Source organism: Zeus faber, assembly GCF_960531495.2.
Source record: "Zeus faber genome assembly, chromosome: 10".
NCBI lineage: Eukaryota > Metazoa > Chordata > Actinopteri > Zeiformes > Zeidae > Zeus > Zeus faber.
The window spans coordinates 23,496,237-23,511,861 of NC_137199.1; the positions used below are offsets into that span (position 1 = coordinate 23,496,237).

The window sequence follows — 15,625 nt, forward strand, 5'->3', positions numbered from 1 at the left end:
GTTTTTACCCAGAGCCAAATTGTAAGGTTGTGACAACCTAGCTTGCCCTTCTCTTTGAAGACATCCTGGCCAGCACAACACGGTGCCAGGATCTTCCCAGACCCCTACAAGATGACTATCACTTCATCCATAGACAATGGCAAAGATGAAGGCGAATGAGTGCACAGGGGTGCATGTCTTGCTCTGCCCCGGGAAGGAAAAATATATAACAACTAAAATGTATAAATTTACAACTTTTTAAACTTGACTTATAATCAAATGCACACTTCACCTTGCTTTACTTCACTTTAATACTAAATGCCATGCCTGAGTTTGACACTGTGGATTTAATTTGCCATGCCACAACTATTTACTGAAGCACAGAGCTTATTATGACATTTGCAATCACTGACGTGCAATCCCCACATGGTCGTACCCGCTAACATTCTTAACAAAGTAAATGAAAGTCAAAGGCAAGCAAATCCTTGTGATGTGAAGAGGGTGCCATTAAAAAGGTCCAGGACCACTGTGGAGCTGACTCCTGACGCCAAGTGATGAATCAAACACCACAATAAAAATAAAGATTAAAAAAAAGGCTGAAGATGTTTTGGCACAATCCAGGCATTTTAGTTTCCTCTTTTACTGTAACTCTAGTCCGGAGCTTGTTCCTGCAAGGACCCCCCTTGTGCTACACGGGGGAAATCCGGCGTTATGAGAGTGTGCATTTTGCTCCTCGCCAACAATACCGTCAGGTGTCAACTTGTAACTCCACAATAAAATCACATTCCCATTCCGCTGAGGACTAAAAGTAGCAGAGATGTGCCGCTGATAATATTGATACGCTTTGCTGTCAAAAAAGGGGTCAAAGGTAGAGGGAGCACCAGCCTATAATAACACGACAAAAAACCAACCCGGGAATGCCGAGTTGGAATCCAACTTGAATACGTCACCTCCCCATCGTGTGAAAGCTGTTCCAATCTGCGTAAGAGATTTTATGGACAATAAAATAAGGTTTTTGGACAACTGACGAGCTGAGATATTAGGATCTTAGGATATGAAATTTTTAATGCTTATAATGATATCAAACTTCACACTAATAACAAATATTTTACCTTACCTTTATACTTTTAATAATAACATAATAATAATAAATAAATAATACAATTAATAATAACTCATCCAAACAATTGTTGAAGGAAGGGTGACTCTGATTAGATATGAAACTTGAGTTTGAGGACTTTTTGAAAATAAAACCAGCTCCAAACCCGGGCACCCATGCAAAGGTGGAATTCTTATGTAGCAGAGATAAGGGTAGACTTTTTGTCAGTGGTGAGGGGCCCCTGAAGGGCCAAAGGAATCCGTGGCCACACACACTCCCTTCCACATGCTGACATTTTCTCAGAAGTATGAGGTTACATATGAGTAAAAAAGACGTCCGCATCACTTGGGGTTATTTTTCTTTTGTTGTGGACAAACAGCCTTTCATTCTTCTTTTCGGGTGACATTCGGACAAATGTCAACGGTTCCCCCGCCAAAGGTTGCCCGAGAAAAACGAACCGCGGACGCGCGGCGGTATTTTTAGATGACCTACGGAATCCCTCGCTATTTTTAACAGGCGGTTCCAGCTCAGCAGGGTTGACCCCGCGACCTGTTAAGTTCTTCCTGATTTTTGGAAAAAAGGAGCAGGGATCACACCGTGTACCAAAGCACATCCCCGGGATTACGAGGGTTCCAGGGCAAGGTGGTGGCTGCAGGCTAGCGGGGTCGGAGCCCACCCATGGGGGGTAGACAGGGTCAGGGAAGGCCGCGGACGTCTTTCCCGTTCCCAGGAAAGACGTCGTCTCCACAGACCGACGGCGTGAAGCCATCTGGTTTGGGATCAAAAGACGCCGTTCCAACTTTTTTTTTTTTTTTTTTTTTTTTTTTTTTACAATGAATTGTAAGTCTAGTCCGCATCAACAGAGGGCTCAGGGAACAGAGGACTCGATGCGACTGCGGTCGGGAGCGGGCGCTCGAAAGGAAAAGGGAAAAAAAGGGAGAGAAAAAAAAAAAAGGTTTTTTTGGGATGACTAAAAAGGCGGCCATTGTTCGTCATCCCCGGCGAAATGACTTTGTGGAAGGGAGAGGAGGGAAAAGCAAAGCGCTGGACGTATGCGATGGCGGGCTTTGAAAGAGGAGAGCGCTGAGGCATGATTGGAAAGCGCCTTATGTCAAACGTAATTGTCCCGCCCTGAAAAACAAGCCGCCGACGTCTGATTCGATTCCCCCTTGTTTGACTCGAGTTACTTCCTGTGCGCTTTAAAACTTGTTCCCCTTGATAATGAAGCTCCCCGGGGGAGGTCTTTTTTTTTGTTGTTGCCTTGAACGGATGCTCCGATATTCCCGCCCACCCAAAAAAAAGGTAAAACTACCGGCCTCTTTTCATTTTGCCGTTTGCTCATTTCGAAACTGTCCACATGTTTCATTCTAGCTCACGTAGGCTTAAACCCTCCAGAATCAGATATTGGCGATCGCACCATAGTAGAAAAAAAAAAAAAAAGACACCCTTGAAAAAGAAAACACACACACACACACACACACACACACACACACACACACACACACACACACACACACACACACACACACACAGCACAGATTCGGGAATCCGTGGTGGGACGACGACTGCGGTGACGCCGCGGACGCCGCCTCGCCGACCTCGCCGACCTCGCCGACCTCGCTTTGGCCTCTTTGGCAGGGACCCCGTGCCGCTGTTCGCCCCGTGGTGAGATGTCGGCAGTGGCCCTCGTCCTGGGTTGGCGGTGTCCGTGGCCGCTGGTCTGGAAGCACGTCCAGCTTTCCCATCAGTCTGTCAGTGCCGCTGTCTCCCAACGGCCCCGATTAAACGCGACGAGGGGGGGGCGCCAGGAAAAGCGGCTCACCCCCGTCTCTCGGGACTTATGTCAAAAATGCTTCAGTCCTCAGGTAATTTGCCGCAGTCGGGGGCTCCTTTTCGCCGCTTACTTCAAAGAACCCTGCAGGGAGTTGGGGAAAGGGTGAGACGGAGCTAGATAGGAAGAGAGAGAGACAGCAAGATAGAGAGAGAGAGAGAGAGAGAGAGAGAGAGAGACTTTTAAGGTTCCTTTATTTTCAGTAAGTCATGCCACAGCAGCAGAAACTTGATTTCGAAGGAATCAAAAACAAACACAAGCAGAGACAAATCACAGGTCAGTAAGAGCACAGACATCTCTGTTCGGAGACAACTAGGTGCGCAGGGATCTGTTGATCTCGTCACCAGGTTTGAGACCGCTGTTCACTATAAGGACGGCTCCCTTTGTACACCGGAAGTCCTCCTTTGTACAGTTTAGAGAGAGAGAGAGTGAGTGAGAGAGAGAGAGAGAGAGAGAGAGAGAGAGAGAGAGAGAGAGAGAGAGGGAAAGGGGTTCAAAACTGAACGAAAGAGAAGAAAAACGACGTTCGGGTCGTGCCTGGTGACAGATCTTCCTTCCGGAGGGTCAACACGGGCGTTTCCGAAGCGACGTCCTCCTTCCGAAAAGTGAGAGAGACGCTGACGGCGGGGGAAACCAATTCCGCCGAGCACCTCGTCGGGAAAAAACACCCACGTCGCCCCGAGAGTTGCGGTTCCGCCGTCGTCTTCATGGCGACGGCCCTCTTCCAGTCTCGTCCGACGTTGCGGTATAACTTCGATAAAAGCACTCAGGCTGAGCATTTTAAAGAGAAGTCAAGCCCCCAAATAAACATGACAAATATGAAGGGTCAAGGGGATTTAAAAAAGCCCTGTTGATCATTAGATCACACTCAGCTATTACCTCTGGAGGTGTTGAGAGTCCGCTCTATAGACCCTAGTTTTGTGAATCTTTCTAATACGTCTAATACCTATTCTAATACGTATTCTATATATATTATATATTATATATATATATATTTTTTGTTAAATGAAATTTGCTCGGTGTTGCTCTTTGGCACCTTGAGCCACGGCCGTGAGGGATCGGGAGGGGGGGGGGGGGGGTAAACAATCCTGCCCCGGTCCCAGGTGTCAGCGCCGTCTCTCCGTTTTTGTTTTTTTTGTTTGTTTTTTGGGGGGGGGGGGGGGGTTTATTTATTTTTTTTCGAAATGGCCGTGCCAATAACACGCTCAGGTTATTTTATTTGATTGTTGTCAGGAAATGTCGGTTCTTCTCTCCGAGGGAGATAATCCTCTGGCGTGGGACCGGAGCACATACTGTTTGGTACACATGGAATGAGGAAGGGAAATGGAAATATCTGTCCACTCGAGTCTGGTTTTTGGCAAACCGCAAAGGGAATTCTGCATCATAAAATCCGAAATCGAGGTCGGCCAGGTTACATTATTAAGCGCCGCTGAATCACACTTTTGGCATTTACTTGGGTGAATCAAAAGTTGACGTGACGCCCGGGCCCCAAAAAGAAGCCGCGATTTTGGAGCGTCGTCATCGGGCCCCGCCTCGTCGGATGTTTCGGGTCCGGCCCCCCGTGCGCCTGCTTAAATTTCAGCCGGTATTGGGTGTTGTTTGTCTCAAGGCGAGAAAATCACACATCCTCATTAATCCTTAAAGCCATGATTACCCATGGCATCGCCGACCAAATTCCCCCCCTGTTCCGTAGCCCTTCCTTTTTTCACCAAATCAGGAATGCATTGGGTGCGTTCATGGCAAACAAAACAGTGATTAAAGAGGGTAACAGGATCAGCTCTAATCAGCGTGCCCTGAGAAAATACTAGGGGGTTTAACACTATTGTCAGGTCATTCCGAGGAGTGATCTTTTTCCCTTTTAATTATGTGCCCTGCCGCTGCAAACGTCCTCTCCAGTCTGGCTGTGTGCATTTTTTATTATTTTTTTTCCTTCTCCTGAATGATCAAAACCTACCGAGAGACAGTGTGGAAAATCAAACACTCGGTGACATATCTGCCCTCTCATTTCTCTGACAATGAACAATGGCCGGCTCATAACTAATGGCACACACACACACACACACACACACACACACGCACACGCACACACGCACACGCATACACACACACACACACACACACACACACACACACACACACACACAAAAAGCTTCTTTGGTGCACCGAGGAGCAAGAAGGTAGACAAGGGGGGGGGAAAATAACCATTATCCAAAGACATGTTCTATCATGTGATAAATTCTGTTTTCTCCAGCCAAATCCTGCCTCCCTGCAGATAATATTCTGAGCTTGTAATAGAGATTTGGAAAGCAGATAAAGGACTAAGAGGCAGAATGGGAGAGAGAGAGAAAAGAATGAGGATCCCAGGACTTGTGCATCTTTGATTAATCGCTGATGGAATGGCAAGAAACAATGACATTCTCTCTTTAGCCGCACTGACAGCCCCTGTAATTACCCTGGTTCTGAGAGAAGGTCAGGTCTCCATCATCGGGGGGGTGGAGAAAAAAAAACTGTGTCGAAGGCGCCCTCTGTTGGTCAGAGGTGAGACTGCTCGCTCTCATCCAGTTCACACGCAGTATAAAATACTATCAAAGATAGTTGGAAAGGGGCCACCAGGGATACATCAAAAAGAACTGGTGTCATTTGGCAAATTTCACAGAATCTCAAACCTGACCAGACAACGGAAGAGGTAGAAAACGGTGCGCCTTCTTCAATAAACTATCTTCGGCATTATTACATCGACTTTTATTGACCTTCCGCCTTTAAAGTGGTAATCCGTGAAATTATAATTATCACTTAAATAATATCTAAATGAATATGTGTTCCTTTATGTATGGCTGCATATGCTGCTCCCATTGTCGGTGTCAGGGTCCGCTGTTCCCACCAAAAAAATGTAAGTCATGGTGAATTCCATAAACCAGGTGAACATACACAAAAAGAAGTGCACTCTATAACCAGTGATCAAGGGGGGGGGATCATAAGAAGGCATACTTTTGAAAAAACAAAGTGACCGCCTTCGAGCAAAGGCGAGAACCCGGACGTCGGAAAAAATGTTGCAGCTAAAAATCTAATTCTGGGACTTGTAGTTCCAGGCGCTCAACGTGGGTGATCTTGTGGATTTCCACTTTAACTTTGGAGAGGGGTCCCTCTTGAGGGGGTATAGAAATACAATCATCTGTAATGTGAGAATTCCGCCCTGCATCCATGTCTCCAGTAGATGCCGGTGCTGAAAAAAGATCACTTGAAATGAATCACTCACTGTATCCATCTTACCACGCTCACAATTATGTTTGATCTCTTTCATTCATGAAATCCACATATGTACAGGTAGACACTCTGTTTTACTCACACTGCGTCCTCCTCTCATTTTGATTACTGCATGGGGGATCCCTCCGTCAAATTTCTCCTTTGGTTTTTTTGGTTGCAGTTTGGGAATTTGGGGCGATTTTCCCCCTTTTTCATTTTTTTTTTTTATTGTGGACTGGAATAGAAGTCTCCAAATGACTTTGACCTGTGTTGATGTGCAATTCTATTACGTAGCTTACATTAGTGTCTCTGCAGAATAGATATAGATATAGACAGACAGACAGACAGACAGACAGACAGACAGACATAGATTGATCGATAGGCAGATGAAATGACATTTAACAGTTCGGTATGATTTTATTTACAATAAAGTAATATATAAACAGTACGTCCTTTTATAATTGATATGTACACTATACAGTTTGCATGAGGTTTAGTATCCTGAATACGCGGTGACACATTGGGCGCAGAAAGGCCCGCGAGACAATACAAGGTCCATTGCCGCGGATGTCCACTAGGTGTCTCACCGTCCATGTTCACCTTCACCTGTACGCCTCAGAACCAAGGTCTCCACACCGATGGAAGCAGGCCCTCCCTCGGTGTCGGAACAGGGGACTTCCAAGACGACGGGGAAGGGAAGTGGAAGACGGGGGCGTTCGGGGAGAAGCCAACAGAAGCGGGCGTGGAGGGCAATGAGCCCGAGAAGGTGGGGAAGTAGGCGCTGGGGGATGGGGGTGTCAGTCTGGGAGAGAAGGGAAGGTGGCAACCGAACGGGGGAAAAGGAGGGAGGGGTGGAGGGGGAGGAGGAGGGGTGGTTGTGAACGCGGAGGCGGGGGCGCAGAAGAAGGGGGAAGGCGGAGGGGAGAGGTACTCGTGGTGGTAGGGCAGGGTGTGGAGGCTGAGGTGTTGGGCCTTCAAAGCGGAAGGCTTCACCTTTGACCCGCGAGAGACCTCACCCAGGGACGTCGCCCCGAGCAGCTGAGACGCAGCTTCCTCGCTCGCACTCGAGCCGAAGCCCGACGGTCGTCGGCGTCGGGGTTCCGCCCCCGTGCCGTCGGGGCAGTGGTGCTCCATGTAGTTCCTCAGCTGCTCAATGAGGCTGTTCCTCTGCGCCGGCGCCATCCTGAGCATGTAGCTCCCCATCTGGGCGACACACTGCTGGAAGCCGGCGGTGTGCACGCTGCTGAGGGCACCGGACTGACCCGGAGCACCAGGAGCACCAGCCCTCACCTTACCGCTACGACCGGTGGAGTCTGCAACACGTGAAGACACATGTGGGATGAATTAGGGTGGGGGAGGAGGGGATGTATGGGAGGTGGAGGGTGTCTTCACAATATGATATTTTTTCCTTTAAAGAAAATCCATCCGCAACCAGGGTGTCTGCAGGTCCTTCAAATGCCTTACGGTAGATTCTCCTTGACCGAGAGGCCTTGAGATTCGCGAGAATCGTCTGGGATTCAAATTCATGAAGTCTTCATTTCAACATCAACTGTTTTGTCAGAAATTGGTTTATTTTGTTTGCTTTCCCGTCCCGAGCTCTGTGCTCGGCCCTGCACGAAATAGGCCTACGAGAGTCTTAAATGTTAAATGTCATTGAAATGTTTCTTAAAAAATATTTTAAAACAGTGCTCTCTGATGCATGTAGACACCCTGGTAACACAATGAGGCCACAGATTCTTTAAAGTGTTGTTTTTTTTTGGTGACCAACCATCAAACTGCCTGTCTGCCCAGTTTCGAAGATACTCCACGGCCAAGTCTAGAATTTCTGCTTTCTCTACTTTTGGGTTCTGTAATCGCTGTTGGGTCAATAGAGGTGGAATCAAAGTTAAAATACGATCGAAGACCAAATGGTATATGACGAACACATGTATGGACACTGGCTATAAGTTGGAAAAACTCACCGCGTCAGATGTATAATTCAACAACAGTGTCCTCAGCTCCCCGAGACTCTGATTTATACGATCTCTTCTCTTTTTCTCAACAACTGGTTTCTGTGTCTGGAAAATTACAATTAGACGGGCCTAACATTAACTGGAAGTCTATCAGTTGTATTTTCGATTAGAGGACTACTTACGGTTTCTTGTCAAATAAGAATCATCATCATCATCATCATCATCATCGTAGTGCTTCATAATAGTATTCCATTTTCTTTTTAGCATTTGTTCATACAGTGAGGAGTAGCTCTCTAACCATAAGTTAAAAATAGGGGATAGGTCTTACCCTTCTTCTTGGACCCTTGTTATGATGGGGGTCTAAATTTTGTGGTATTTTCGTCATGTTGCACTTAGTTTGAAATCCCTTGAATGGCTGGAAGGTGTGTAGAAATAAGTTTGGCTCTTCAGTTGCTCCTTTGGCATCAGTTTGAGGGGGTCCATGAAAGCTTCCTTCTGGTCAGGCTTATATAGACTAGATACTTGCCTCTGATTGGCTAGGAGGTGTGAGTGATGCATGTAAGGTCCCCAAACCTTTTTTATGCAGCTCTCTGTGTGGTTTAGCATTTAACTCAAACTGACAAAAGATGCAAATACCGCAATTAACCATCATGTAGAGTTTAGTAAATGTATTGTGTGGAAAATATAAAACATCTAAAACAGTAAAATTAAAACTTTAATTAAAACTTTAAAAATATAATTACAGTATATATAAAAAATATATAAATAAATGTATATATAACAACAGTGTGCTCCCTATATATATATATATATATATATACAGAATTATGATCAATTTTCTGCGGACCTTCGGCAATTTCTTCGAGGTCCCCTAGGTGGCCGCGGACCCCAGTTTGGAACCGCTGCCTTAGAAAAGTGTCTTATCTAACTTAATTATGACCCCGCAATTCAAACAATTAACGAATGATTATCTAGAGACAACGAATTGCAATTGTTTTGATCGAAAGACCATAATTTTGGTGCTTTCATTTACATTTGATTATACTATACGACAGATATTGGATAATGACCATTTTCCCACTTCCTTATTTTCCCCAAAATGTTTGCTCCTTTAATGTTTTTCATAACTCTCTGTTATAAATGTTGTTATGAAAAACAAATTAAAACATAAATAGGATGGGGAACAAAAATCATTGTGATTTATGTGATATATATAAAAATACAAATACTTTTGTGCATATTGTAGTCAGAGCTGCAGACTTGACACCAGGGAAGTGAGACAGTGGGAACCCAGTTTCTTCCTCGTCTCATGGGAACAGTCTTGAAGTGACAAATGAGCAAATGAGCATTTTAACTATTTTATTACGTGTGAGGTAATGAAGTGAGAGCACACACAACTGCAATGTCTCGGGTACACGTAAGGAAAATGAAAGAAGTCACTGGGTCAGCGTCCAATTCAAAAATAAGTTTTGAAAGTATTTATAGTATATTTTTTGGATTTCTCCATTAAGACTTGGGAAAGCAGCATGTACATTTTAATACATTGCTTCAACAACACAACACAAGCATTTTTTTTTAAGTTGATCCAGTGAATTACAAAGATGATGAACGACAGCACCGAAGCATTTATTCAGTAATAATTAGTATTAAATGCTTACTCCCCAATCAGATATGGCTGGATGTCCCATAATAGTTGCCCTGGTCTTGTGGTGGTCTGTCTGTAAAGTGTCGGATCATTGTTTCACCTGGGTGTTAAGTGTGCTCTTGTTTGAGTTTCTCCCCGTGAATAGGCCAGATGTTGACTCCCTGTCCCCCCCCCCCCCCCCCCCCCCCGCGTCCGTTTGCTGCCGTGGGAGTCGTTTCCTCCGCGTGTTTGCAGTTTGGAAAACAGCAGCTGAGCGTGTTCCGCGGTGGGTGCGTGGTCATTAACTGGCCTACACTGTATCTGTCGTAGCGGCATGTGTTTTTTTTTTTTTTGTGTGTGTGGGGGTTTCTAATCCCTGGCCTGGAATCCTCCATCGGTGACTAAACCGACCCCTCTTTTATGCAGAACGGAAATATCAACGCCTTTCAAAGACACTTAATCCGATCAAAGAGATTCAATCTGATCATCCTGCTGTTATCTCCACGCTGATCCTCTTACACGGATCAGGAGCCTCATGATGCAGTGGATAGGAAGGATGGACAGACAGACAGATAGATAGATAGATAGATAGATAGATAGATAGATAGACAGACAGACAGACAGACAGACAGACAGACAGAGAGATAGATAGATAGATAGATAGACAGACAGACAGACAGACAGACAGACAGACAGACAGACAGACAGACAGACAGACAGACAGACAGACAGACAGACAGATAGATAGATAGATAGATAGATAGATAGATAGATAGATAGATAGATAGATAGACAGATAGATAGACAGACAGACAGACAGACAGACAGACAGACAGACAGACAGACAGACAGACAGATAGATAGATAGATAGATAGATAGATAGATAGATAGATAGATAGATAGATAGATAGACAGACAGACAGACAGACAGACAGACAGACAGACAGACAGACAGACAGACAGACAGACAGACAGACAGATAGATAGATAGATAGATAGATAGATAGATAGATAGATAGATAGATAGATAGATAGATAAACAGACAGACAAACAGATAGATGACAGACAGACAGAGAGAGAGAGAGAGAAAGATAGATAGATAGATAGATAGATAGATAGATAGATAGATAGATAGATAAACAGACAGACAAACAGATAGATGACAGACAGACAGAGAGAGAGAGAGAGAAAGATAGATAGATAGATAGATAGATAGATAGATAGATAGATAGATAGATAGATAGATAGATAGATAGATAGATAGATAGATAGATAGATAGATGGATGGATAGATAGATAGATAGATGGATAGATAGATAGATAGATAGATAGATAGATAGATAGATAGATAGATAGATAGATAGATAGATAGATAGATAGATAGATAGATAGATAGATAGATAGATAGATAGATAGATAGATAAACAGACAGACAAACAGATAGATGACAGAGAGAAAGATAGATAGATAGATAGATAGATAGATAGATAGATAGATAGATAGATAGATAGATAGATAGATAAACAGACAGACAAACAGATAGATGACAGACAGACAGAGAGAGAGAGAGAGAAAGATAGATAGATAGATAGATAGATAGATAGATAGATAGATAGATAGATAGATAGATAGATAGATAGATAGATAGATAGATAGATAGATAGATAGATAGATAGATAGATAGATAGATAGATAGATAGATAGATAGACAGACAGACAGATTGATAGGTTGGTTAATTATTGGTGACTTTTCATGGTAGTATGTGGGGAAAGCAGTCCGGTGACTTGAAACAAACAGCTGCCGATTTAAAACCGACTTAAAGAGGAATAAATAATAAAGGATAGATAGACAGACAGAAAGACAGACAGATAGATAAACACGGCCCATGTTGCGCGCTGGTGTGAACGCGCGACCAAACGTGTGGCGGCGTGTGCGCAATTTGGCGCAAAGTAAACTGCGCCGGAGGTGACGAGAGCGGTCGCTGGTGCGTGCGTGCGGGTAAATGGGAGTTCACGTCAACAATAAAACAATAATGTCTTGAAGCTGGAGGGGTGGTCTGTTTTTCTTGACAACCTTTTTTTTTTTTTTTTTACTTTGCACGGACTATCGTGCCAAACGATGCTTTAGGGATTCTGACGTTCCACTTTTACTCCACTACGTTTCACTCCAACACATTCTACTATATTTCTAACACACGCGTTACTTTAGTTTTGTTCATTGTTATTCGGGATTTTAAGTCGTACATTCTTGTAACTTACTGTGACATATAATTATTTTGAGGCAGGGTTTTTGTACTTTTCCTTAAATAAAAGCTCAAAGTACTCATTCCACCAATGGGTTCTATGTAATTGTTTGGCATATATATACACAATGTACTATATATACATGTGTATGTATAATATATACTTAATGTATTTATTTTGGCTGCTTTGGTTAAATCAGTTTGACTTCATTAACAACCCATTTGTTTTTCAAATATGATTAAGGTTGTTAAAAAAAGATGAAACAATTACATAGACAGCTTTTTGGCTTTTATTACTATCAAAATAGCCTTGTTTGTCCTTGTTTAGGTATATCGACTATTTTAAAACGTGAATGACGTCACTGACACTCCCTCAAGTCACCCATTCACCTGTATGCGTGTGTGTGTGTGTGTGTGTGTGTGTGTGTGTGTGTGTGTGTGCAGGGTGTGTCTCTGTACCTCTCTACCTGCAGGCCAATCATAATTTCACTGCCTTTTCTTTGAAAAGCTGCCCCAAAAGCTGGGGCGTGGTTGTGCACAGAGCGTTGAGTGAAACAGGGACGGAAAAGCCCTTTCGAGCCCCAGACTCCCTGCAGGAAATTGAACCATGAAGACCGTTTCTACCGAGTGTCCCACTCCGAAGCCTCCCAGGAGGGTAAAGAATTCAACTGAACTTCAATCTCAGAACTCGTTTGCTTTGAGAAAAATGCTTAAATTTTTTTCTTAAATGTAGGCTACTGGAAGAAAAAAATAGATTTGAGTCACTGGATAACCTTAAAACTTGCGTGAAATTGTTTAACCTATATGTTTTTTGTTTTTCTTTCCTCAACTTAAAATTTCACTTTAATCTCTCCATTTCAAATCGTGAAACCCTAAACACGTGTTTCACAAATGGTTGATCCATGTAGATACCATGAATCATTGCCTGTGGCATAAAAAATCCATTCGTGCTTGTCCATCTTCAGGTTCCCAAACCTCAGATGGAGAAACGAAGACGTGACCGTATCAACCACAGTCTGGAAACGCTGAGACTCCTGCTGCTGGAGAACACAAGCAACGAGGTGAGTCCCCACTGCAGGCTCAACCGATCTACATATAACCTAGATCATGGATATCACATATCAGATAAGCTTATGGCTGTCTGTTCAAATGTTTGCAGCTTTTCAGGTGTTGTATTGATGTGTAACTAGTGATAAAACTATGCTGATACCATTAGGCCTACAAATACCTCTTATTTTTATTATCTTTATCTATATAGAAACTAAAGAATCCCAAGGTTGAGAAAGCGGAAATCCTCGAGAGTGTGGTCCACTTCTTTAAGAGGAGAGTGGACAAAGAAGAGCCGTGCCCCGTCAAAACACCCAGCAGAGGGGACTTCCAGGGGGAGCGGCTGAGGTCGCCCTACAGTGACGGCATGAGGTCGTGCCTGCTCAGAGTGAGTCACTTCATAGCCTCCAAGAACCAGGAGCTGGAAGAGGACGGCCGCGGTGCCGGGAGCCTGCTCGGCGCCTTCGGGTTGGACCGGGTGCACCACGGCCGCCTCCACAAAGCCCTAGCGTCCTCCACGTGTGACCCCACGTCCCCGTCTGGACGCCCGGTGCTTCGGCCCGGGGACCCAGGCCTGAGCACGTCCAGCGAGAGGACTTGCCTCGGCTATGACCACGACCCCAAGAACCCGCTTTCCCCCAAAAAACTCAACATGGACATCATTGACCCCGTGTGGAGGCCATGGCCACAATGAGGGGGGAACTCACCTGTGGATGCTGAGAGTCCACATCGGTGATTGGACTCCACTTCACTGGATACGAATGTAAAGGCCACACTGTGTAATTGTGTAAATATGTAGTATGCCATTTGTATAGCATATCGATACTGTTGTACAGATTTTTTCTTGAGCTGTGGTATTTTATATCTCCTTGTCTTTGTGGGGAAAAGGGATCCGCCCAACAGATTTGATTTTACAACCCTATAAGAAAGTGGTTGATTGACAGATTTTTTTTTTTTTTCATATCATAGTGCTATTTTTTATATATATATTTTCTAAACGTTTGCTTGCCTATGTTGAGGAGGTCAAGAAGAAAAGGGAAGTGTTAAAACATTGCGATCCTTAAGATGACCACCTAAATTCATTTTGATGCTGTCGTAAAGGTCTTAAATTGTAAAAAAAGACGTTTTTTGTTCTTTTGTCAACACCCTTTCTACAGCATTGGTGTTTTTATTTTTATTTTTTATTTTTATTTTTTAGGGTTTGATTGACTGTTAACTGCTGGAGGGTTGCTGGGAATAAATGAAATTGCCTGGCTGGAATATCCTTGTTGTGTAAGGGCTTGTAATAGGCAGAGCATTCTCCAGGACATTGGGCTGCTTGTACAACCTTTATCACTCATCAGATGCACATTGACATGCAGATGTGGTGGGACAGAGCGTGGTTATGATCTCAAGTGCAGTTTTTTTCAAATGTAGAAAGGCACATCAAGAGGCTTATCAATGGCCATTTGGGGCCATCGAACGAGCCAGACAGAGCTGTAATTTCCAATCTACAAAGGAATTTCATTGGATCTTTTACGAATAAATCTTGAGTCCAGTTGACTTCCAGTTCATATGGAGCTGACATTTTAACCAATGATTCAAAACAATCGATGAGGCCTAGCTCTCTGCATAGTTCCTGACTTGAAGGCCTAAATGCAACACCTCAACAACACCCAAGACATTTTTTCAATAATAAAGCACGTAGTAAATGATTGAAAAGTATCACTTCTCTATACTTAATGGGATAATTTACTGAGGTAAGTTTGGCAAAATATGAACTAGGATTACCATCTGATTATCGTATTATGATCAAAGAGGTGATTCTTTTTTTTTTTTAAAGCCTTCATCAGATTCTTGCAAGCAATGTTAATGAACACTCCAATAATCTAAAGTAATGCCTACACTATTGCCCTCTGTTGCCCGTATGCACAGAGAGACCCCAAAAGGCAAACGACAACGTCCGAATCATTGTGGAACGACGTGACCAGCAAATCGTGGCCATTCTCCGAACACCGGTTGTGTTTCCATGACAACGGACGCGCGGCGATCATAAGGGGACCTTTGTGCGGCTGCAGAAAGGGGCGTCCAGGGCCCGACGCTTCTCACCCGGGGTCCGACAAGAGGCGGACGATCGGGGGAACATCTGGCCCCGAAGCCCGAAGGATCACTGGGGCCACGTGGGTGTACAGTAGCAGGCTTATCTACCCAACGATTTATATTTGACCTCTTTGATATTTAGCTGTGTCATAGCTACAGGTGGGGGAAAAAAAACCAAGTAAAAAGATATAACCCTGCAAATGATGACAACAAGCGCCACGTCACCACCGCAGAAAGGTGTGAAGGTTACCTGCCTTCACACCTTTCTAACGTGTTAAGCCGTGCACGCGGACACTTTGTGGCTTCAGTTGTTTTCCTGAGTCAGAACATTTGGTCAATTCAATTCTCACGGCAGTTGCTCTGTTGCTTATAGTGAAATGAAATGCTCTTGCGCAATGCAATCGGAATGTTGTACAAATGTAAACTGCAAACGAGAGAAAGGGGAGAAAAAAAAAGAATTACAAACAAATGTATTAGAGTTTGCCTTTTACTTTAAGAAAGCCCCACAAATACATAGGCTGGCGAA

The 15,625-nt window shown here is 44.0% G+C and overlaps 1 protein-coding gene across 1 annotated transcript; it reads left to right on the forward strand.

The window, feature by feature from the left end:
• Positions 1 to 12,944: 12,944 nt before the first annotated feature.
• Positions 12,945 to 13,714, forward strand: her5 (hairy-related 5; the record flags this gene model as incomplete). Its single annotated transcript, XM_080008208.1, has 2 exons — positions 12,945 to 13,034; positions 13,232 to 13,714. The coding sequence occupies exons 1-2, from the start codon at positions 12,954 to 12,956 to the stop codon at positions 13,712 to 13,714; spliced, it is 564 nt and encodes a 187-aa protein (XP_079864334.1). The 5' UTR covers positions 12,945 to 12,953.
• Positions 13,715 to 15,625: the final 1,911 nt, after the last annotated feature.